The following is a 25,774-nucleotide window of genomic DNA, read 5'->3' as shown; positions in this document are numbered from 1 at the left end:
TAATGAAACTTAAAAGCTTTTGCACAGCAAAGGAAACCATAAACAAGATGAAAAGACAACCCTCAGAATGGGAGAAAATATTTGCAAACGAAGCAACTGACAAAGAATTAATCTCCAAAATATACAAGCAGCTCATGCAGCTCAATATCAAAAAAACAACCCAATCCAAAAATAGGCAGAAGACCTAAATGGACATTTCTCCAAAGAAGACACACAAATGGCCACAAGGCACATGAAAAGCTGCTCACCATCACTAATTATTAGAGAAATGCAAATCAAAACTACAATGAGGTATCACTTCACACCAGTCAGAATGGCCACCATCAAAAAATCTACAGACAATAAATGCTGGAGAGGGTGTGGAGAAAAGGGAACCCTCTTGCACTGTTGGTGGAATGTAAATTGATACAGCCACTATGGAGAACAGTATGGAGGTTACTTAAAAAAACTAAAAATAGAACTACCATATGATCCAGCAATCCCACTAAGGGGCATATACCCTGAGAAAACCATAATTAAAAAAGACACAAGCACCCCAATATTCATTGCAACTCTATCTACAATACCAGGGCATGGAAGCAATATAAATGTCCATCGACAGATGAATGGATAAAGAAGATGTGGCACATATATACAATGGAATATTACCCAGCCATAAAAAGGAATGAAATTGGGTCATTTGTAGAGATGTGCATAGACCTAGAGTCTCTCGTACAGAGTGAAGTAAGTCAGAAAGAGAAAAACAAATATTGTATATTAAGGCATATATGTGGAATCTAGAAAAATGGTACAGGTACATATTTGCAGAGCAGGAATAGAGACGTAGACATAGAGAACGGACGTGTTGACATGTTGGGGGAAGGGGAGTTGGGATGAATTGGGAGATTGGGACTGACATATATACACTACCATGTGTAAAATAGCTAGCTAGGGGGAAACTGCAGTATATCACAGGGAGCTCAGCTCAGTGCTCTGTGGTGACCTAGATGGGTGGGATGGAGTGGGGTGGGAGGGAGGTCCGAGAGGGAGGGGATATGTATATGCATATAGCTGATTCACTTTGTTGTTCAGCAGAAACCAATGCAACATTGTAAAGCAACTATACCCCCCCCAAAAAAAAGATACAGGGTGGCTGAATGGATTAAGAAAACAAGACCCATATATATGCTGTCTACAAGAGACTCACTTCAAATCTAAAGACACACACAGACTGGAAGTGAAAGGATAGAAAAAGATATTCCACACAAATGTAAACAAAAAGAAAGCTGGAACAGCAAGACTTATATTAAACAAAATAATAATATTAGACAATATTAAAACAAAGACTGTAACAGAAGACACAGAAGGACATTACATAATGATAAAGGGATAAATCCAAGAAGAGGACATAACATAAATATATCTATGTACAATAATCAAGATATGGAAACAACCTAAGTGTCATTGATAGGTAAATGGATAAAGAAGATGGAGTATATATACAAAACAATATCACTCAGCCATAAAAAAGAATGAAATCTTGTCATTTGTGACAACATGAATGGACCTAGAGGGCATAATGTTAAGTGAAATAAGTTAGACAAAGAAAGACAAATATGATTTCACTTATATGTGGAATCCAAAAAACAAAACAAGTGAACAAACAAAACAAAGCAAAGCAGAAATGGACTCACAGATACAGAGAACAACTGGTGGTCATCAAAGGGAAGGGGGATAGGGGGTTGGGTGAAACAGGTAAAGGAGATCAAGAGGTATAAACTTCCAGTTATAAAATAAATAAATCACAGGATGTAATGTACAGCATAGAGAATATAGGCAGTAATATTGTAATAACTTTGCATTATGGGGACCTAGCCCTTCCCACTAGCGAGCCCACAGAAGTGGCAACCAGGCCTCACAGACAAACTGGGCTGGGGATCAGCCCTGCCTACCAGTGTGTCTGTAGAAGTCACAGCTTAAACACAACTGAAAATAATAAATATGTATAAATAAATAAATATGTATCAGATTTAGGAACATTCCAAGTCAGTGGGTTCATTTCAAGCAAAGGCAGAATCCACAGAGAGGTTAATAGAATTGACACATACACAAATACTAAAAACAAATAAAATACAAATGAAAAACCACAAAAATATATAAAAAGCCCTTACAAACAAAATATGAACACCTAAATAGAGAACTGATCAAAAGATACAAAGTGACAATTAAAAGAAAAAGGTACAAATGGTAAATACATGTGGAAGAGTCTGGCCTTGCTATTAATAAAATTAATACAAATGAAAATAACAATAATATGCTACTTTAACCACTTATTCAATCCAAAAGTATTTATTCAGAGTCCACAAATACTAAGAATAGGTACTATTCTGGAAGCTGGAGATATAGCAATAAACAAAATACACAAAAATCCCTCTGTGTAGCTGTTAGTTTTGAAGTTCAGGGTAATGGGCATTGACATAAACTCCTGGTGGCAGTATACATTGATACAAATTTATACCATTTAACACAGTTTAGGCAATACACTTTTGCCAAGAAATCAAACTTAACAGTCTTCCTTTTTGAAGTCTTTTAGACTCTAAAGGCTTGGAAAGGTTGGAATGGAAAACATCTTAATGTTCAACAACAGGGGATTATTTGAGTAAATTACGGTCCATTCATGGGATGGAATATTATTCTGCCAATAAAAATATCGGGGATTGATTATATTTGCTGGGATTTGAGGGATTCCAATAAACAATACATATATCTTCACCACCAAATTTCTGGACCAGCTGAGGCATCAGACAGATGAAGATCGAATTATATCTTTATTGCTGAAAGAGATTAGTAGAGAATATAACTTTAGGTCAGGGCTAAATGACCTAATTTTTAAAATCCCATAATTAAATGTAATTAAATTAGGTCCTGGCCCAGTTTAACCTCACCTACTTGACAGCTGACATCCATGTTACATGTATATCTCTTCATGTAAGAAACCGAAAGAATTTTCTGTAAGTTCTTGACCCAGAGCATGGTGCACAGACCAGCAAGGTCAGCATCTCCTGGGAGCTTGTTAGAAATGCAGAATTTTCATACCCACTGAATCAGAATCATATTTTCACAAGATCCCCTGGTGATTTCTGTGCAAATAAAACTTTGGAGAAGCACTTCTCTAAACCATTAACTATGTTGTAAGATACAGTTTAGGTAATTTTTTTCCATTACTGGAATTTTCTGTATCTTTCACATTTTTTCTACAAAGACTGAGTATTAACTTTTGTAATCAGCTTTTAAAGAGCTGTTACTGAAATTCCAGTTCCAGATTCACTTTTCCCTGCTTCTCTCTCTACACATAACTAAATACCCTAGAAATTGTTCAACATACAACTAGAAAAGGACCACAAAAGGTAGAAAGAAAGTGGACTGGCTAAGGACCCCGGAACTTAAAGAATGACCCTGAAGTGAGTTCCCTGCGTTTTCTTTTTATCTCTCAGGATGGGTGCTATAAAAGACTGTAAGCCAGAACAGTCAACAAGCAGAAAGAGAGAGAAGCCTACTCCCCTGTTAAAGGACTGGGGAAGGGAAAGCTCAGCAGAGATGTAGTAGGGAGACCCATACTTAGTAATAGTGGTGGCCCAATCTGCCTAAATTAGCAGCATAAGGAGAAATTGGGGATGGGGGAAGTCTATCTTTCCCATGTCACACACCCATGGGAAGCAGCAGGTTCCAGTCCACCAGCAGCTGTGTCAATAGCGGAACCTGGGTGCACTGACATATCTCATGCCCCCGCATGTGAGCCTTATTCTGCCTGCAATGGCAGCATCAGTAGAGCCTGGTTGGTAAGACCTAGACTTCAAGATAGCAGCAGGAGGGCTCCTCCACTCACCAGACATGGGATTGGTAACTTATTTGTCTAGCTTCTTGGGGGCACCTCTGTGCATTTGTCCTCAAGTGGCCTTATGGATGTCTTTCAGAAAATGGTTATTTTATATGATTTGTTATGGAATTTGTTCTAATAAATCATTCTTCTATCATGTGGCAACATGCAAAAAAATAAAACAAAACAAAACGTTTCAGAAGAATTGCCGACTCAAGTTAGAACTTGCTTCACCATTTTTATCCCAATCCTCTTGATTAGAAAATCAAAAAGAGCACTTTAAGAAATAATCTTTATGAAGTCAAAAACCAGAGGAGTCTCCATGATTCTCCACTCCTATGGCAAACAGGAAGGAAGAGGTGCACACACAGTGGAAAGACTGCAGCTTTCCTTTACTCCATTTGTTGTCTGTGTGTATGTGTGTTTTCAGTGCAATTTATTTATTTTTTATTTTTTATTTTATTTTATTTTATTTTATTTTTTATTAGTTTCTGCTTTATAACAAAGTGAATCAGTCATACATATACATCTGTTCCCACATCCCTTCCCTCATGCATCTCCCTCCCTCCCACCCTCCCCATCCCACCCCTCTAGGCAGTCACAAAGCACCGAGCTGATCTCCCTGTGCTCTGCGGCTGCTTCCCACTATCTATCTACCTTACGTTTGGTAGTGTATATATGTCCATGCCTCTCTTTTGTTTTGTCACAGCTTACCCTTCCCCCTCCCCATATCCTCAAGTCCATTGTCAAGTAGGTCTGTGTCTTTATTCCCGTTTTACCCCTAGGTTCTTCATGACATTTTTTTTAATTCCATATATATGTGTTAGCATACGGTATTTGTCTTTCTCTTTCTGACTTACTTCACTCTGTATGACAGACTCTAGGTCTATCCACCTCATTACAAATAGCTCAGTTTCATTTCTTTTTATGGCTGAGTAATATTCCATTGTATATATGTGCCACATCTTCTTTATCCATTCATCCGATGATGGACACTTAGGTTGTTTCCAGCTCCGGGCTATTGTGAATAGAGCTGCAATGAACATTTTGGTACATGTCTCTTTTTGAATTATGGTTTTCTCAGGGTATATGCCTAGTAGTGGGATTTCTGGATCATATGGCAGTTCTATTTTTAGTTTTTTAAGGAACCTCCATACTGTTCTCCATAGTGGCTGTACCAATTCACATTCCCACCAGCAGTGCAAGAGTGTTCCCTTTTCTCCACACCCTCTCCAGCATTTATTATTTCTAGATTTCTTGATGATGACTATTCTGACTGGTGTGAGATGATATCTCATTGTAGTTTTGATTTGCATTTCTCTAATGATTAATGATGTTGAGCATTCTTTCATGTGTTTGTTGGCAGTCTGTATATCTTCTTTGGAGAAATGCCTATTTAAGTCTTCTGCCCATTTTTGGATTGGGTTGTTTGTTTTTTTGCTATTGAGCTGCATGAGCTGTTTATAAATTTTGGAGATTAATCCTTTGTCAGTTGCTTCATTTGCAAATATTTTCTCCCATTCTGAGGGTTGTCTTTTGGTCTTCTTTATGGTTTCCTTTGCTGTGCAAAAGCTTTGAAGTTTCATTAGGTCCTATTTGTTTATCTTTGTTTTTATTTCCATTTCTCTAGGAGGTGGGTCCAAAAGGATCTTGCTGTGATTTATGTCATAGAGTGTTCTGCCTATGTTTTCCTCTATGAATAGACCAATCACAAGCACTGAAATTGAAACTGTGATTAAAAATTTTCCAACAAACAAAAGCCCAGGACCAGATGGCTTCACAGGCGAATTCTATCAAACATTTAGAGAAGAGCTAACACCCATCCTTCTCAAACTCTTCCAAACAATTTCAGACGAAGGAACACTCCCAAACTCATTCTATGAGGCCACCATCACCTTGATACCAAAACCAGGCAAGGATGTCACAAAGAAAGAAAACTACAGGCCAATATTACTGATGAACATAGATGCAAAAATCCTCAACAAAATACTAGCAAACAGAATCCAACAGCACATTAAAAGGATCATACACCATGATCAAGTGGGGTTTATTCCAGGAATGCAAGGATTCTTCAATATACACAAATCAATCAATGTGATACACCATATTAACAAGTTGAAGGAGAAAAACCATATGATCATCTCAATAGATGCAGAGAAAGCTTTCGACAAAATTCAACACCCATTTATGATAAAAACCCTGCAGAAAGTAGGCATACAGGGAACTTTCCTCAACATAATAAAGGCCATATATGACAAACCCACAGCCAACATTGTCCTCAATGGTGAAAAACTGAAACCATTTCCACTAAGATCAGGAACAAGACAAGGCTACCCACTCTCACCACTCTTATTCAACTTAGTTTTGGAAGTTTTAGCCACAGCAATCAGAGAAGAAAAGGAAATAAAAGGAATCCAAATTGGAAAAGAAGAAGTAAAGCTGTCAGTGTTTGCAGATGACATGATACTATACATAGAGAATCCTAAAGGTGCTACCAGAAAACTACTAGAGCTAATCAATGAATTTGGTAAAGTAGCAGGATACAAAATTAATGCACAGAAATCTCTGGCATTCCTGTACACTAATGATGAAAAATCTGAAAATGAAATCAAGAAAACACTTCCATTTACCATTGCAACAAAAAGAATAAAATATCTAGGAATAAACCTACCTAAGGAGACAAAAGACCTGTATGCAGAAAATTAAAAGACACTGATGAAAGAAATTAAAGATGATACAAATAGATGGAGAGATATACCATGCTCCTGGATTGGAAGAATCAATATTGTGAAAATGACTCTACTACCCAAAGCAATGTACAGATTCAATGCAATCCCTATCAAACTACCACTGGCATTTTTCACAGAACTAGAACAAAAAATTTCAAAATTTGTTTGGAAAAACAAAAGACCCCGAATAGCCAAAGCAATCTTGAGAACGAAAAATGGAGCTGGAGGAATCAGGCTCCCTGACTTCAGACTATACTACAAAGCTACAGTAATCAAGACAGTGTGGTACTGGCACAAAAACAGAAAGATAGATCAATGGAACAGGATAGAAAGCCCAGAGATAAACCCACGCACATATGGTCAACTTATCTTTAATAAAGGAGGCAGGAATGTACAGTGGAGAAAGGACAGCCTCTTCAATAAGTGGTGCTGGGAAAACTGGACAGGGACATGTAAAAGTATGAGATTAGATCATTCCCTAACACCATACACAAAAATAAGCTCAAAATGGATTAAAGACCTAAATGTAAGGCCAGAAACTATCGAACTCTTTCAGTGCAATTTAGAATATTTTCATTTTTGATGGTGTACTGGAAGGCATTAAAAACCTGAAAACAATACTGAAGGCATTAATAAATACAACATAACCACTGCTTCAATGTAACAGTGCTTCAGGTTTCTTCAAAAACATCCACAGCTCTTTTCATTTGATCTCCATTTGACCCATTTTGATGTTTGAATAAAGTTTGTGCCGCCATAGTTTCTTATATATTCATAAGGCAGTGTTCTCAGTTATACCAAATAACACCTGACTGTTACTTGACACTATTCGTCTTAACATGCAGTAGTATCAAGTTCAACCTTACTCTCCACCAATTTTCATGAATGGTTCAGCCCAATATTCCATGACTATAGAAAATTTCAGTTGAAGTAAAAATAAATGTCATCAGGTTTTCCAAATTTTATGGCAAACTTTGAACAGCTTGTGGCGTACTAATTGAGAATTTCTGTCTCTAAAATTTATAATATGAAATAAGTGTTCACCTGTTTTTGTCTTGCTTGGATTTCCTTTGGTTATAGTTTGATGAATCTTATTTATCTTAGATGTATATAAAAAATGTGCCTTAACCTAATAAAGAAGAGACATCTCATCTAATTTAGAAGGCATGAATAAGATAATTTTAAAGTCCAAATAAAGACACAAAAGTTGGGAAAGCAATAGTACTTTGACAAATGGAAATTGTCCTTCTGAATTCTCCAAGATTGTAATCTCTTGTAAGCAGCAATTTAAGCAGGATTAAGTGTTTATTTAGATTATAACATTCATTATTCTTTGCCTCTAGATACCGACTCATCGGTAAATCCTCTGCTGCATGCGTCATCTCTGGCAACTCTGTCACCTGGGATAATGACCCACCTATTTGTGAGAGTGAGTTGAAATATTCTTTTCTATCACCTTTACCAATAAATTCTCACTATCCCCCTGGAGCTATAAAAATCTTAATTGATTTTTGCATTCTGTCATTCAGATGGCTGAAGACAGCTATAATGGTCTCAAAAATACATGTGGGGTCCTGGCAACTGTTTTCTTAAGTTCTTCTTTATCCTGGGTTGTGCCTTTTCTGAACCTCAGGACTTAAATGCATAAAAGTCTTCAAACTTTATTTTTACTTCAGTTAATTTGGAATTATGTTGGTTCTGCCATCCCCAGTATAATAACCATCCTGCTTAGAAAATTAGTAAAGATTTTTAAAGTGATGCTCTTTGAGGTTTGATGAAGCTGTGGAGGAATTCACACTTGCACGTGCCAGTGGTTCAGCACACTCTCTTGAAAGTCATAATGTAATATAAGCCTCAAAAATGGGCTTACATTTTGACCCACTTCTTAGAATTTATACTTAGAAACTAAACAGATGGTAAACTTTTTATTGCAGCATACTTTATAATGGCAAACATGTTAAACTAACCTAAATGCACTGCATGGTTCCTAATATGGTTTGGAAATAACCTATTGGAAGCAAAAAACATGTTAAAAGTGACTACAGAGAATTCCCTAAGAAGTATAAAATAGCCATGCAGAATTAGAAGAAATACATCCATACATTGGAAATTTATTCAGCCATAAAAAGATATTATGGAAAAACACTTAATATTTATAAAGATGAGTATTATATATATTTCTGTGAAGAAAATCAGATGACAAAATAGTATGTTTTATACACAATTTATACAAGACTATACAAGATCTCATTATATTAAAAATAATACACCTTGACATATTTCCATATTTTTGTCTCTATCTTTAACTCTGTAACCTTTTGTATATCCAACCCTGGCAAGTGGCTTTAAGCCTCCTTGGTGAATGATAAGGAGGAGACTTACAGTATACATTTTGGCTGTGCAGCAGTTGCTTCCTCTTCCTCAAGAAGAGCCAGTCTCCTGTTTTATTGAAGCTGCTCTGGGTCTCTAAACTGGTTCTCAAGTCTTAGAACTGGTTGACAAATAACCACAACTCTCTTTTGTAGTGATTCAAGTCAGACTTCTCTTCACTAGACCTAGATCTTCTCTGCTAATACAAATCAACTAAAACTTTAGACCACTATCCATCTGCTTCAGTTTTAGAGATTCTATGATCAATGAGCCAATGACAAAGATCTTTGCAGGAAAATCATTCTGATTTCTGCTTCAGTTGTCTCTGACAGTTAAGTGCTACCACTTGGCCTCTGTGACCCTGAGGTCCTTTCATCCCCATTGGATTCAGGTAACCCCATTTAATAGCTATCATTCCTACTGTCATTCCTGGCCTATGGAGAATAGCCATCACAGAGTTCTTCAAGGATGCTGAAACTTCTGCATAAATGTATTTCTCAAAGCCTTGGGTAAAAGGTCTCACTTTCAACCTATGTGCACCATGGAGATAATTAGGGAGTAGATGAACAGGTCTTACATTATAAATCCACTCTAGCATTCCTAAGTCCGTAGGCCACAGGATGTTTTCCTCTGCAGTGCACTAATAATGTTCTGCTTTTCAACTTCATTCTGTTAGGCCACACTCAAACTAACACATTGAATTCAGAATCTCAATTCTTTTGCTGTATTTTATACTTTCTCACAGGTCATAAGTTTTATTTCCCCAAATCTCCCTGGTCCTGTCAGGGCTTGAATCTGGTTAGAGGACTAGAAACAATGCAAGGTAGTAGGGATAGGTCCTGAGGAAAATCAGCAGTCCCTGCAATTTGGGTTGCCAGACTTAGTAAATAAAAATACAAGATGCCCAATTAAATTTGAATTCAGAGAAGCAACAAATATTTCTGTAGTATAAATATGTGCCATGCAATATTTGGGATATACTTAGAAATATTCTTGTTTTTCTGAAATTCAAATTTAACAGAGCATTCTGTATTTTCCACGGCAGTCCTATCAGGACAGCTACCTCAGGAGAGGCTGTTAGTTTCTTCAGGCAAGAGGAGGCTTTTCTCCTCAGACCAGGGAGGAAGGCTCTCCTTCTGGCAAAGGAGGCTTGGCAGAATTTCTTGTTTTCTTTTTTGCCATCTGTGTATCTTCTTTTTTTTTTTTTTTTTTTTGTATTTAGAATTATTTACTTTTCTTTGTGTTTACAATTTTTTTAACATCTTTATTGGAGTAAAATTGCTTTACAATGTTGTGTTAGTTTCTGCTGTATAAAAAAGTGAATCAGCTGTATGCATACATCCATATCCCCTCCTTCTTGCATCTCCCTCCCACCATCCCTATGCCACCCCTCTAGGTGGTCACAAAGCACCAAGCTGATCTCCCTGTGCTATGCAGCTGTTTCCCACTAGCTATCTATTTTATATTTGATAGTGTATATGTCAATGCTACTCTCTCACTTCATCCCAGCTTAACCTTCCCACTTACCGTGTATTCAAGTGCATTCTCTACGTCTCCGTCTTTATTCCTGTCCTGCCCCTAGGTTCTTCAGAACCTTTTTTTTTTAGATTCCATATATATGTGTTAGCATACAGTATTTGTTTTTCTCTTTCTGACTTACATCACTCCGTATGACAGACTCTGTGTCCATCCACCTCACTACAAATAACTCAATTTCATTTCTTTTAATGGCTGAGTAATATTCCATTGTATATATGTGTCACATCTTCTTTATTCATTCATCTGTCGATGGACGCTTAGGTTGTTTCTATGTCCCAGCTATTGTAAATAGAGCTGAAATGAACATTGTGGTACATGACTCTTTTTGAATTATGGTGTTCTCAGGGTATATGCCCAGCAGTGGAATTGCTGGGTGGTATGGTAGTTCTATTTTTAGTTTTTTAAGGAACCTCCATACTGTTCTCCAGAGTGGCTGTATCAATTTACATCCCACCAACAGTGCAAGAGACACTTTTCTCCACATCCTCTCCAGCATTTATTGTTTGTAGATTTCTTGATGATGGCCATTCTGACCGGTGTGAAGTGATACCTCATTGTAGTTTTGATTTGCATTTCTCTAATGATTAGTGATGCTGAGCATCCTTTCATGTGTTTGTTGGCAATCTGTATAGCTTCTTTGGAGAAATGTCTATTTAAGTCTTCTGCCCATTTTTCGCTTGGGTTGTTTGTTTTTCTGATATTGAGCTGCATGAGCTGCTTGTATATTTTGGAGATGAATCCTTTTGTCAGTTGCTTTGTTTGAAAATATTTTCTCCCACTCTGAGGGTTGTCTTTTCGTCTTGTTTAAGATTTCCTTTGCTGTGCAAAAGCTTTTAAGTTTCATTAGGTCCCATTTGTTTATTTTTCTTTTTCTTTCCATTACTCTAGGAGGGGGGTCAAAAAAGATGTAGCTGTGATTTTCATCAAAGAGTGTTCTTCCTATGTTTTACTCTAAGAGTTTTATACTGTCTGACCTTACATTTAGGTCTTTAATCCATTTTGAGTTTATTTTTGTGTATGGTGTTAGGGAGTGTTCTCATTTCATTCTTTTACATGTAGCTGTCCAGTTTTCCCAGCAGCATTTTTTGAAGGCGCTGTCTTTGCTCCATTGTATATTCTTGCCTCCTTTATAAAAAATAAGGTGACCATATGTGTGTGAGTTTATGTCTGACCTTTCTGTCCTGTTCCATTGATCTATATTTCTGTTTTGTGCCAGTTCCATACTGTCTTGATTACTGTAGCTTTGTAGTATAGTCTGAAATCAGGGAGCCTGATTCTTCCACCTCCGTTTTTTTTTTTTTTTTTTCTTTCTCAAGATTGCTTTGGCTATTTGGAGTCTTTTGTGTTTCCATACAAATTGTGTAATCTTTTCTTCCACTTCGGTGAAAAATGCCATTGGTAGTTTGATAGGAATTGCATTGCATCTGTAGATTGCTTTGGATAGTAGAGTCATTTTCACAATGTTGATTCTTCCAGTCCAAGAACATGGTATATCTCTCCCTCTGTTTGTATCAGTTTTAATTACTTTCATCAGTGTCTTATAGTTTTCTGCATACAGGTCTTTTGTTCCTTAGGTAGGTTTATTCCTAGGTATTTTATTCTTTTTGTTGCAACGGTAAATGGGAGTGTTTCTTTAATTCCTCTTTCAGATTTTTCATTATTAGTGTAGAGGAATGCCAGAGATTTCTGTGCATTAATTTTGTATCCTGCTACTTTACCAAATTCATTGATTAGCTCTAGTAGTTTTCTGGTAGCATCTTTAGGATTCTCTATGTATAGTATTATGTCATCTGCAAACAGTGACCATTTTACTTCTTCTTTTCCAATTTGGATTCCTTTTATTTCTTTTCCTTCTCTGATTGCTGTGGCTAAAGCTTCCAAAACTATGTTGAATAATAGTGGTGAGAGTGGGCAACTTTGTCTTGTTCCTGATCTTAGAGGGAATGGTTTCAGTTTTTCACCATTGAAAACGATGCTGGCTATTGGTTTGTCATATATGGCCTTTATTATGTTGAGGTAACTTCCCTCTATGCCTACTTTCTGGAGGGTTTTTATCATAAATGTGTGTTGAATTTTGTTGAAAGCTTTTTCTGCATCTCTTGAGATGATCACATGGTTTTTATCCTTCAGTTTGTTAACATGGTGTATCACGTTGATTGTTTTGTGTGTATTGAAGAATCCTTGCATTCCTGGGATAAATCCCACTTGATCATGGTGTATGATCCTTTTAATGTGCTGTCGGATTCTGTTTGCCTGTATGTTGTTGAGGGTTTTTGCATCTATGCTCATCAGTGATATTGGCCTGTAGTTTTCTTTCTTTGTGACATCTTTGTCTGGTTTTGGTATCAAGGTGATGGTGGCCTCATAGAATGAGTTTGGGATTGTTCCTCCCTCTGCTATGTTTTCGAAGAGTTTGAGAAGGATAGGTGTTAGCTCTTCTCTAAATGTTTGATAGAATTCGCCTGTGAAGCCATCTGGTCCTTGGCTTTTGTTTGTTGGAAGATTTTTAATCACAGTCTCAATTTAAGTACTTGTAATTGGTCTGCTTATATCTTCTATTTCTTCCTGGTTCAGTCTCCGAAGGTTGTGCTTTTCTAAGAATTTGTTCATTTCTTCTAGTTTTTCCATTTTATTGGCATAGAGTTGCTTGAAGTAATCTTTAGTGATCCTTTGTATTTCTGCAGTGTCAGTTGTTACTTCTCCTTTTTCATTTCTAATTCTATTGATTTGAGTCTTCTCCCTTTTTTTCTTGATGAGTCTGGCTAATGGTTTATCAATTTTGTTTATCTTCTCAAAGAACCAGCTTTTAGTTTTATTGATCTTTGCTATTGTTTCCTTCATTCCTTTTTCATTTATTTCTGATCTGTATGATTTCTTTCCTTCTGCTAACTTTGGGGTTTTTTTGTTCTTCTTTCTCTAATTGCTTTAGGTGCAAGGTTAGGTTGTTTATTTGAGATGTTTCCTGTTTCTTAAGGTAGGATTGTATTGCTGTAAACTTCCCTCTTAGATCTGCTTTTGCTGCATCCCATAGGTTTTGGGTCGTCGTGTCTCCTTTGTCATTTGTTTCTAGGTATTTTTTAATTTCCTCTTTGATTTCTTCAGTGATCACTTGGTTATTAATTAGTGTATTGTTTAGCCTCCATGTGTTTGTATATTTTACAGATCTTTTCCTGTAATTGATATCTAGTCTCATAGCGTTGTGGTCGGAAAAGATACTTGATATGATTTCAATTTTCTTAAATTTACCAAGGCTTGATTTGTGATCCAAGATATGATCTATCCTGGAGAATGTTCCATGAGCACTTGAGAAAAATGTGTTTTCTGTTGTTTTTGGATGGAATGTCCCATAAATATCAATTAAGTCCATCTTGTTTAATGTATCATTTAAAGCTTGTGTTTCTTTATTTATTTTCATTTTGGATGATCTGTCCATTAGTGAAAGTGGGGTGTTAAAGTCCCCTACCATGATTATGTTACTGTCAATTTCCCCTTTTATGGCTGTTAGCATTTGTGTTATGTATTAAGGTGCTCCTTTGTTGGGTGCATAAATATTTACAATTGTTATATCTTCCTCTTGGATTGATCCCTGGATCATTATGTGGTGTCCTTCTTTGTCTCTTTTAAGAGTCTTAATTTAAAGTGTATTTTGTCTGATATGAGAATTGCTTCTCCAGCTTTCTTTTGATTTCCATTTGCATGGAATATTTTTTTCCATCCCCTCACTTTCAATCTGTGTGTGTCCCTAGGTCTGAAGTGGGTCTCTTGTAGGCAGCATACATATGGGTCTTGTTTTTGTATCCATCAGCCAGTGTATGTCTTTTGGTTGAAGCATTTAATCCATTTACATTTAAGGTGATTATAGATATGTATGTTCCTATTACCATTTTCTTAATTTTGGGGGGGTTTGTTATTGTAGGTCTTTTCCTTCTTTTGTGTCTCCTGCCTAGAGAAATTCTGTTAGCATTTGTTGTAAAGCTGGTTTGGTGGTGCTGAAATCTGTTAACTTTTGCTTGCCTGTAAAGGTTTTAATTTCTCCTCAAATCTGAATGAGATCCTTGCTGGGTAGAGTAATCTCGGTTGTAGGTTTTTCCCTTTCATCACTTTAAATATGTCCTGCCACTCCCTTCTGTCTTTCTGCTGAAAGATCAGCTGTTTATCTTATGGAAATTCCCTTCTATGTTATTTGTTGCTTTTCCTTTGCTGCTTTTAATATTTTTTCTTTGTATTTAATTTTTTATAGTTTGATTAATATGTGTGTTGTCATGTTTCACATTGGATTTATCCTGTATGGGGCTTTCTGTGCTTCCTAGAGTTGATTGACTATTTCCTTTCCCATGTTAGGGAAGTTTTCAACTATAATATCTTCAAATTTATTCTCAGTCCCTTTCTTTTTCTCTTCTTCTGGGACCACTAATTCGAATGTTGGTGTGTTTAATGTTGTCCCAGAGGTTTCTGAAACTGTCCTCTATTCTTTTCATTTTGTTTTCTTTATTCTGCTCTGTGGTAGTTATTTCCACTATTTTATCTTCCAGGTCACTTATCCATTCTTCTGCCTCAGTTATTCTGCTACTGATTCCTTCTTGAGAATTTTTAATTTCATTTACTGTGTTGTTCATCATTGTTTGTTTGCTCTTTAGTTCTTCTAGGTTCTTGTTAGATGTTTCTTGTATTTTCTCCATTCTATTTCCAAGGTTTTGGATCATCTTTACTATCGTTACTCTCAATTCTTTTTCAGGTAGACTGCCTATTTCCTCTTCATTTGTTTAGTCTGGTGAGTTTTTACCTTGTGCCTTCATCTACTGCATATTTCTCTGTCTTCTCATTTTGTTTAAGTTACTGTGTTTGGTGTCTCCTTTTTGCAGGCTGCAGGTTCGTAGTCCCCATTGTTTTTGGTGTCTGCCCCCAGTGGGTGAGGTTGGTGCAGTTGCTTGTGTAGGCTTTTTGGTGGAGGGGACTGGTGCCTGTGTTCTGGTGGGGTGGTGGCTGGATCTTGTCTTTCCCATGGGCAGGGCCACGTCCTGTGGTGTGTTTTGGGGTATCTGCGAACTTAGTATGAATTTAGACAGTCTCTCTGCTAATGGGTGGGGTTGTATTCCTGTCTTGCTTGTTGATTGCCATGGGGCATCTAGCACTGGAGCTTGCTGGATGTTTGGTGGTGTTGCGTCTTATTGTTGAGATGGAGATCTGTGTGAGAGCTCTCGCCAATTGATATTATGTGGGGTGGGACATCTCTGGTTGTCTAATGTCCTGAACTTGTCTCTTCAACCTCGGGCGCTCAGGCCTGATGCCAGGCCCGAGCACCAAGACCCTGTCAGCCACATGGCTCAGAAGAAAAGGCAGAAAAAAAGAAAGAAAAAACAATTTAAGAAAAAAAAATTGTTAAAATAAAAAATAATAATAATAAAAAGAAGAGAGCAGCGAAACCAGTAAACAAATCCACCAATTATAACAGTGCTAAAAACTATACTAAGATAAACATAAAAATCAGAAACAAATCAGTCGCAGACAGCAAACCCCAAGTCTACAGTTGCTCCCAAAGTCCAGCACCTCAATTTTGGGATGATTCATTGTCCATTCAGTTATTCCACAGATGCAGGTACCTCAAGTTGATTGTGGGGTTTTCATCCACTGCTCCTGAGGCTTCACGGAGCAATTTCCCTTTCTCTTCTTTGTTCACACAGCTCCTGAGGTTCAGCTTTGGTTTGGGCCTTACGTCTACGTGTAGGTTGCCCTCAGGCCTCTGTTCCCACCCAGACCAGACAAGGTTTAACTGGAAGCCGATTAGGGGGCACTGGCTCACTGAGGCTGGAGGGGGGAGGGAGAGGTACGGTAGTTATAATTGGAATGCGTAGCGAGCCTGTGGCGGCAGAGGCCAGCGTGGTGTTGCAACAGCCTGAGGCACACTGTGTGTTCTCCTGGGGAAGTTGTCTCTGGATCACAGGACCCTGGCAGTGGTGTGTTGCACAGGCTCCCAGTGGGGTGTGGATAGTGACCTGTGCTTGCATACAGGATTCTTGGTGGCTGCAGCAGCAGTGTTAGCATTTCATGCCCGTCTCTGGGGTCTGAGCTGACAGCCATGGCTCACGCCTGGCTCTGGAGCTTGTTTAGGCGGTGCTCTGCCTTCTGTGGGCAGACAGGGAAGGAATCCCCTCTCCTTGTGTACCCTGAAACAATGGTCTCTTGCCCCTTAGGCCGGTCTAGACATTTTTCCGCACTCCCTCCTGGCTAGCTGTGGCACACTGACCCACTTCAGGCTGTGTTCATGCAGCTAACCCCAGTCCTCTCCCTGGGATCGGACATCCAAAGCCCGAGCCTCAGCTCCCAGCCCCCACCCACCCCGGCGGGTGAGCAGACAAGCCTCTCAGGCTGGTGAGTGCTGGTCAGCACTGATCCTCTGTGTGGAAATCTCTCCACTTTGCCCTCTACACTGCTGTTGCTGCACTGTCTTCCGTGGCTCTGAAGCTTCCCCCATGCCCACCTCCCATCTCCACCAGTGAGGGGGCTTCCTAGTGTGTGGAAACTTTTCCTTCTTCACAGCTCCTTCCCAGAAGTACAGGTCCTGTCCCTATTGTTTTGTCTCTGTTTTTTCTTTTTTCTTTTGCCCTACCCAGGTGTGGGGATTTTCTTGCCTTTTGGGAAGTATGAGGTCTTCTGCCAGCGTTCAGTAGGTGTTCTGTAGGAGTGGTTCCACATGTAAATGTATTTTTGATGTATTTGTGCAGAGGAAGGTGTTCTCCACGTCTTACTTCTCTGCCATCTTGAAGGTCCTCTCTCAGCAGAATTTCCAGGTTCAAGGTATTCTGTTTCATTAGAATTTTTCCGTATATCTCCATCTCAATTTTCAGAGTCTTTCTTTTTCTAATCAATGCCCAAACTTTAGCATAAAAGACTCTGAAATTGTGAATTCAATTTGCGTTGCAGTTCAGCCACAGGATTAAGTGGTGTGTTTGTTTTTTAGGAATCTTGGCCCTGTGCCTACAGGATACAAGTGTTTCTTTTTGGGCAGATGTAGAAGCTTCCAGATCCAGACCTTGAACAGGAATTTAAAGCTTTGTACTCAAAATTTTCTTTCTCTTAAGTTCTCTGGTGCACTTAGAAGTACGCAACCAACCTCATTATTTGCCTTCCTTAAAATGTTCTAGGACAGCAACCACTTGGTCACCCAAAACCTTGCTTCGATTGATTGTAGATGTCTGTGGGTGTTATCTGAGGTGATCTTCTTTCTCTACATTCCATAAACTACTTGTGCGCCCTTTTTCATGGGCAACATTAATTCCTTTAAATCCAATCGTATCAAAGAACCAATCCCAGACTCTTCTGTTACTCTGGGATAAATTTTGGTCCAAATATGGAAGCAGAACTACTATTGGTATTATGAAATAAGAGATTTATTATGGAACTAAACTTTATCCAGTTGCATGAGGAGCTGCTCTAAAAAGATCAGAAAAATCACTAACCAGCTGTCTTGGAGTTGGGGCTTTCTGGAAGCTAAGCACATCTGACTGCTGGGGTAGAACTGGGAAGAGGTCTGGTGTTAGAAATCTATAAAAGTTTTTTGCTCTTCATGACTACTGCTTCTGTAAGCTCACAGTGAAGCATCTGAGACTGGGTTGGAATCACTGTAGGTAAGCAGGAACAGCAGTTAAGGAGAGCTGGATGCAGAAATAAGGAGAGCAAGAACAAATGGGAACCTGTCCATTTGTTTGGTGCATTTGTCCCCTTGCCACCTCTAACCAAGGATGACCTTCAGAGTGGAACTGCTGTTGCTTCATTTCTACCTTGCATTTCATGCCAATTTCTCAAACTCTAACCCCAATACAGGCAAAGTAAGTCTGGGAAAACTAATTCCAATTTAGCCTTGATGACATTGTACAAAAACAGTAGATAACTACAAACTTTCTGTCTCCCTCCTTCTTCCTCCTCTTACTCCTGCTTCTTTCTTTTCTTTCTCTATCCCTTCCTTCCTCCTTCTATCTTTCTTTCTGTTTTCTTTTGTTTGTTTGTTTTTTGTTTTTTCCACGCCACATGATTTCTGGGATATTAGTTCCCCAACCAGGGATTGAACCTGGGCCCATGGCAGTGAAAGCACTGAGTCCTAACCATTGGACCACCAGGGAACTCTCTCTTCATTCCTTCCTCCCTCCTTCCCTCTCTCCCTCCCTCCCTCCCTTCCTCCTTTCCTTCCTTCCTCTCTTTCTTTCTTTCACTAGGTAGACCACCAGTGTAACATTTCACATTGGGGGCTAGAAGGCATCCTTGTTTTGTTCCCCATCTCAAAGGGAAAGATTCAATCAAATATTTCACCATTAATCTGGTATGTGTTGTAGGTTTATTTTGTAGATACCCATTTTCAGATTAAGGAAGTTCCCTTATGCTCTTCATTGCTAAGAAATTTTGAAAGACAAACTGATTCAAATTCCAATTTTACATTCTTGAAATAAATCAGCTTGGTCATAATATTTTATAATTTTTTTGTTGTTTAATATGCTTTTGTTTGAGATCTAATTCATATACCATAAAATTACCCTTTTAAAGTATACAGTTCAATGATTTTTGGTATATTCATACCTGTGTAACCAGCACCACTAATTTTAGAACACTTTTATTACTCCATTCTTAATATTTTTTAGAGAGATTAGACTGTAATTTTCTTTCTTGTAATGTTTTTATCTGATTTTAGTGTCAGATTTATGATAGCCTCATAAAGCCAGCTGGTAGTGTTCCATATATCTGTTTCCCTGTAAGGGTTTAGGTGAGATTGGCATTAATTCTTTTTTAGATATTTGAAAGAATTCATCAATAAAGCCTTGTGGCCTGGAATTTACTTTATTAGATGGTCTTTTTTTCCCAACAATTTTTTCACGTTGTGTAGACTTTTTATTGAAGTTTAACATATATTAAAGTGCACAATCTTAATCATTCAGTTCATTGAATTTTTACAAAGTGAACACACCCATGTAAATAGCACTCAGATAAGATATAGAACATTATCAGCACCTCAGACTCCCCATCTTGCCCTTTCTCAGTTATTATCTTCCCAAAGTAACTATTATTCTGTCCTCTATCACCAAAGATTAGGTCTGCCTCTTCTTAAATTTTATATTAAAGGAACAAAAAAGTGTGTATTCTTGTGTCCAGCTTCTGCTCAGTGTTTACTTAGGAGACTCATCCATGTTGTTGCATGTAGGATTAATTGTATCTTTTCTATTGCTATACTGTATTTAATTAATTTGTAAATTCAGCTGTTTAAATATCAGCAGTATTTCTTACAGGTACATATGCAAATCTATATAAATTTGTGAATATTTATATATATGCAAATCTATACATACTTATATACATGCAAACCTATATAAATTGTTTATATTTCTATAAGTGGAATTCCTGGGTATAAATATATTCAGTTTTAGTAGATACTGCTAAGATTTTATAAAATGGTTGTACAAATTTACACTTCCACCAGAAGCATATGAAAGGTCCAGCTGCTCCACATCCTTGGAAACTTGTTATTTATCAATTGTTTAAATATTAGCTGTTCTGGTGGCTCACTGTGGTTTTTAATTTGCATTTTCCTAATGACTGATGCTGATCACCTTTTCATACGCTTATGAATGCCTGTTTAAAACTTTTCCCCAATGTTTACCTGTTTGTGTATCTCTTTATTGTTCTGTAGAAGTTCTTTACATATTCTCAGATTTTCCAATAAATGTAACACAAAAATTTTCTTCCAGGCTAAAACTTGTCTTTTGGTTTCTTAATGATGTCCTTGGTAATAGAAATACATTTTAATAATGTCTAATTCATGAGTCTTTTCCTTTCTAGTTACTGCTTTCTCTGTTCTACTTAAAAAAAAAAAAACTTTGCCTATCATTTTATTTTTCATGTTTAAGTCTGTGATTCATCTCAAATTTATTTTATGTATGGTGTGGAGTATGGTCAAAGTATTCATTTTTTGTTTTTTTTTCCCTGTTGGATAGACCATTAATCTAATAACATTTATTTAAAAAGACCATTCCTCATATACCACAATGCCCATGAGTCAGGTGATGTGATATGTGAATCTCATTCCAGAGAGGTTCTGTTCCTTTTGTTTATTTACTACACGGTTTCCATTTCTATAGCATTATATTAAGACTGGTATCTGGTGGCTCATATCCTCTAACCATTTACTTTCAAGATTTACATGGTAACTCTTGCCCCTTTGCATTTCCATATAAAATTTAGAATCAGCTTGTCAGTTTCCACACACACAAAAAAAAATCCTGCTTGAATTTGTATTGGGTTTCTATTGACTCAGTAGATCAATTTGTGGACCATTAACATATTTATGTTTTTGAGTTTTAAATTCATGAACATTATATATCCCTCCATTTTTGAAGTCTTCTTTAATTTCTCTTAATATTTTCCAGTTTACATTATAGAAGTTTTGAACATCATTTATTAGATTTATTCCTAGATATCTTTTTCAAAATTTTATTTTCTAATTGTTTATTTCTTAAACATGCAATCATTTGACCTTGAATCCGACAATTTTGCTAAATTTTCTTTTAAATTCAATAGTTTATCTGCCTATTCTTTTTGGTATGCTGCATAAACAATCATGTCATTTGTGAATAATTATCATATTTTTAGATTCTTTCCTTTCCTGTATCTTTTATTTATTTCTTTTATTTTATTGCATTGGCTAGAAACTCCAGTGCAATGTCGAATGGAAGAGATAATATTGGTTTTACATAGTCATTATAAAGCATAATATTTCCTGTAAATTTTTGGCAGATATCCTTTATCAGATTAAGGAAAGTCCTTTTGCTATCTAATTTGCTGAGAGACTTATCATGAATGTGGGTTCTAATTTATCACTCTGCATCTATTGAGGTAGTCATATCTGTTTCTCCTTTACTTTGTTGATGTTTTGTATTACATTGATTGATCTTTGGAAAGCTAACCAGCTTTGAATTACTAGAATAAATCCATCTTGGTCATGATTTGTTATATATGATTATCTTGTGTGTGGTGTATGTGTTTGTGTGTGTGTGATTGCTAATTTTTTTTATTCAAGTATTGTAAGATTGGTTTAATATTTTAAAATTAGTCAATGGAAGTCCTATTTTGACCATTATACCATCCTCTGTAAGTACTGCTGTGTTCAGTTTCTTAATATTTTGTTTAGAAAATTTGCATTTATGTTCTCAAGAGATGTTGAACTCTAACTTATTTTTTTCTTTTAATGCCCTTGTCAGGTTTGGGCATCAAGATTATGCTAGTCTTATAAAATGTTTTGGTAAATATTCATTCTTTTCTATTCTCTGGAATTATTTATGTAACATTAATATTATTTTTCTTTATATCTTTGCAATAATTCAGCAGTAAAGCAATCTGGATGTGAGTTTTTGTTGTTAGATTTTTAATTACTGATTTAATTTCTTCAATAGCTATAAATACTTTTTAAGATTTTTAATATCTTATTTAATAAGTTTTAGTATGTTGTGCTTTTTAAGGAATGTATTTCATTTACATTTGCTAAGTTATTGGTATAATGTTGTTCATTGTATCCTCTTATTATATTTTAATGTGTATGGGGTCTGTAGTGATATCTCTATTTTAATTCTTGATAATGGTAACATTTAAAAATTTCTTTCTCTTGATTACTTTTACTAGGCATTTATAAATTTTACTAAGATTTTTTGAAAAACAACTTTTAACTTAATTTTCTGTAGTGTATAACTAGTTTCTATTTTATTGATTTTTGATTTATTATTTCCTTTCTGATACTTTCTTGAGCTTAATTTGGTGTTCTCTGTTCACTAATTCTTGATATGGAAGCTTAGATAATTTTGTTTTGGCTTTTTTTTTTCTAACAAATATATTTAGACCTGTAAATTTTTCTCCAAAAGTGCTGTATTTGCTTCCCACAATCTTCATATTTTCATTATCACTATACAGAAAAATTGTCTAATTTTCCTTTTGATATATTCTTCTATCCAGAATTTATTTTAAAGTGTGTTACTTAATTTTCAAACACTTGGAGATATTTTATCATTATCATTCTTTTGCTTTAATCCTTTGAAACTTTTTGAAACATGTTTTATAGCCCAGAATATGGACAGTTTTGGTAAAATGTTACATATGCCCTTGAAAAGAAGGTGTAGTTGTTTTATGTCATTTTCTATAAATGTCTCTTAGGAAAATATGATTTACTGTGGTTTTTTTCCTCCACTTGTTCTCTCAGTTATTGATGGGAATGTGTAAAATACCTGTGTTACTTTCCTAGGGCTGCCATAACAAATTACCACAAATTTAGTAGCTTTAAACGATAGAAATTTATTCTCTCATAGTTCAGAGGTCAGCAGTCCAAAATCAAGGTGTCAGCAAGGCTGGTTCCTTTTCCTGGGAGAAAGAATCTGCCCTATGCCTCTCTCCTACCCCTGGTGGCTGCTGCAATCCTTGGCATTCCTTGGCTTATAGATGCATCACTCCAACATCTGCCGCCATTGCACATTGCGTTCTCCTCTGTGTGTGTCCCCTTCCCTTCTGTCTCTTACAAACACTCTAGTCTTTAGATTGAAGATCTACTCTGTTAATCCAAGATGATCTCATCTCAAGATCCTTAACTTAATTATATCTTCAAAGACTCTTTTTCCAAATAAGTTCACATTCACAGGTACCATGCGTTAGGAATATCTTTTTAGGGAATCACTATTTAAACCACTACAATCACCAAATGTGACTGGATTTGTCTATTTCTCCTATTGCTCTAGAGATTTTTCTTTATGTAATTTAAAAGCTATGTTATTACATGCATGAAAATTTTGAATTATTATATTTTCCTGCTTAATTGACTCTTTTAGCATAATGAAATGTCCCTGTTTACCTTTCATAATATTTCTTGCCTTAAATTCTATTTTGTATGATATCAATATAGATACACCAGCCTTCTTTTTTTGTTTCCTGTTTTTGTATTCCATATGTTTCAGGTCTTTTACTTTCATCCATTCTTTGACCTATATTTAAAATTTACCTGGGAATTCCCTGGCAGTCCAGTGGTTAGGACTCTGTGCTTTCACTGCTGAGAAACTGGGTTCAATCCCTGGTCATGGAACTAAAATTCCACAAGCCGCCCGGCACATCCAAAAAATAAATAAAAATAAAATAAAATAAAATTGATCTCTTGTAAACATCATATACTCAGATTTTGTTGTTTCATTCAGTCTGAAAATCTTTGCTTTTAATTAGAATGTTTAGGACATTTCAGATTAATATAGTTACTGATATAGTTAAGTTTAAACTAACTATAGTTATAGGTTAGTTAGTTATAGGTTTCTCACATTTTAAAATTATCAAGTATTTTTATTATTCTATTTTTTTCTCCTCAAGAACATTTTAGTTGCACTTTATTTTCTTATTAATGCTATCCTAGAGACTCCAATATAGATCCTTGATTTATTATAATTTAATTTATTATAATTATAACCTATTATAATTATATAATCTAATTTATTATAAATAATGCTTTTTACCACTTCCCAAACAATGCAAGAACCATAGCAGTTTAACTCCATTTATGCTCTCCTGCCATTTTCTACTGTTTTTTTTACATATATTATATATCTCACAAGACAGTATAGTTGCTGCTTTTATAAAAATGGTATTTATTTATATTTATCTACACATTAACTCTTTTGTTACACTTCCTCCATATTGCAGTTCTGTCAGTTCTATGTGACACTATTTTCCTTCAGCCTAAAGAATTCTTTCTAAGCATTTTTATATTGTAGGTTTTCTGGCAATAAATGCTTTAAACATTTTTCTAAGTATGGTTCCTCTGTTACTCTTTTGTCTATTTACGAGCATTTTGTCTCTCTGTGTTGTGTCCTGGATATTTTTTTCTGTCCTAGTTTCCAATTCATTGATTTTTCTTCGACTGTGTCTAAACTGCAACTAATCTTATCCAAATTCTTAATTTCAGTATCAAATGCCCCCTCCTGGTTCAACTAACCTTCCCAGGGGGGAAAGTAGCCCAAATGCTTGGCTCTCACCTGGATTTTAACCTTCTATGAAACCAGTTTGTTAGCACCCTGATGCATTCTGATATGTTTTATATTTTACCCAGCATTTCTAGTTTTTCTCTGTGGGTAAGATGGGTGGAGTGATGTTTGATTTGAATTATTGAGATTACCATTACCAGAAGCAGAAGCTTCCTAAAGAATTTTCATTTTTAATTTTAAGTGTTTTGGAATTTTGGTTGATGTTACTTAGTTCCAGTTATATAGTGTTAGAACAATACAATTTTTTCTAACTATGTCCTACTATGTACTAGTCTTACTTCTACATTTTTAAATGTATTTAGCTCTTTTTTTTGTGGACTACTATATGATCACTTTTACATGGGTATAATATTATGATATCAAACTTAGGCTTGATAAAATGGCTTGCTAAGTTCTCTCCTTTACCTCTTGTGAAACACCTGAAATTACATTTAGAAGTATATATTACTTGAAACTGTGACAGAACTTATAGGTGAAATGTTTTCTTCTATTTTTACAAGTTTCTTGGTCTATTCTAGCTTTCTATATCTACTTTAATGAATATTAGTAATTTATATTTCCATTTATATCATTTAGATTTTCAAAATGTTTAACATCCAGTAGTCTACAGTTTCATAAATATTCTCATGTTTACCCAGATATACTCAAATTCTACTTAGGTATGTCCACCTAAATTACAACTTCATAAAAAATTATCTACATTAGCAAAGATTAAAAGCAAATAATGAAGGTAAAAATAGTTACAATTTAGTGACTCATTTGATTTCTCTCACTAGTTATTTTAATTCACTGCTTTTCCTTTTCCCAGGCATTCCTTGTGGGCCACCCCCAGCCATCGCCAATGGAGATTTCATTAGCACCGACAGAGAATACTTTCAATATGGAATAGTGGTGACCTATCACTGCAATCTTGGAGAGAGAAGGCAGAAGCTGTTTGACCTCGTGGGTGAACGGTCAATATATTGCACCAGTGAAGACAATCAAGTTGGCATCTGGAGTGGCCCTCCCCCTCAGTGCATTACACCTAATAAATGCACGCCTCCAGTCATTGAAAATGGAATAAGGATGTCTGAGAACAAAAGCTTATTTTCTTTACATGAAAGGGTGAGGTTTAGGTGTCAGCCTGGCTTTGCCATGAAAGGACCCTCCACTGTTGAATGCCAGGCCCAAAACAAGTGGAGGCCTGAGTTGCCCAGCTGCTCCAGGGGTGAGTCTGACTGAAGCTTTGAAGGGGC

General features: G+C 36.3%; 1 protein-coding gene across 1 annotated transcript in view; it reads left to right on the top strand.

The window, feature by feature from the left end:
• Nucleotides 1–25,774, top strand: part of CR1 (complement C3b/C4b receptor 1 (Knops blood group)) — a 156,723-nt gene that overhangs the window by 50,176 nt on the left and 80,773 nt on the right. The window contains exons 27-28 of the mRNA XM_060078239.1: nt 7,929–8,014; nt 25,348–25,746. Of these exons, the coding sequence (XP_059934222.1) occupies nt 7,929–8,014; nt 25,348–25,746 (485 nt within the window). The remainder of the gene's footprint in view (nt 1–7,928; nt 8,015–25,347; nt 25,747–25,774) is intronic.

Source organism: Mesoplodon densirostris, chromosome 2 (genome assembly GCF_025265405.1).
Source record: "Mesoplodon densirostris isolate mMesDen1 chromosome 2, mMesDen1 primary haplotype, whole genome shotgun sequence".
NCBI classification, from domain to species: domain Eukaryota; kingdom Metazoa; phylum Chordata; class Mammalia; order Artiodactyla; family Ziphiidae; genus Mesoplodon; species Mesoplodon densirostris.
Note: the sequence above shows the minus strand (reverse complement) of the source record. Positions and strands in the feature narration are given on the sequence as shown.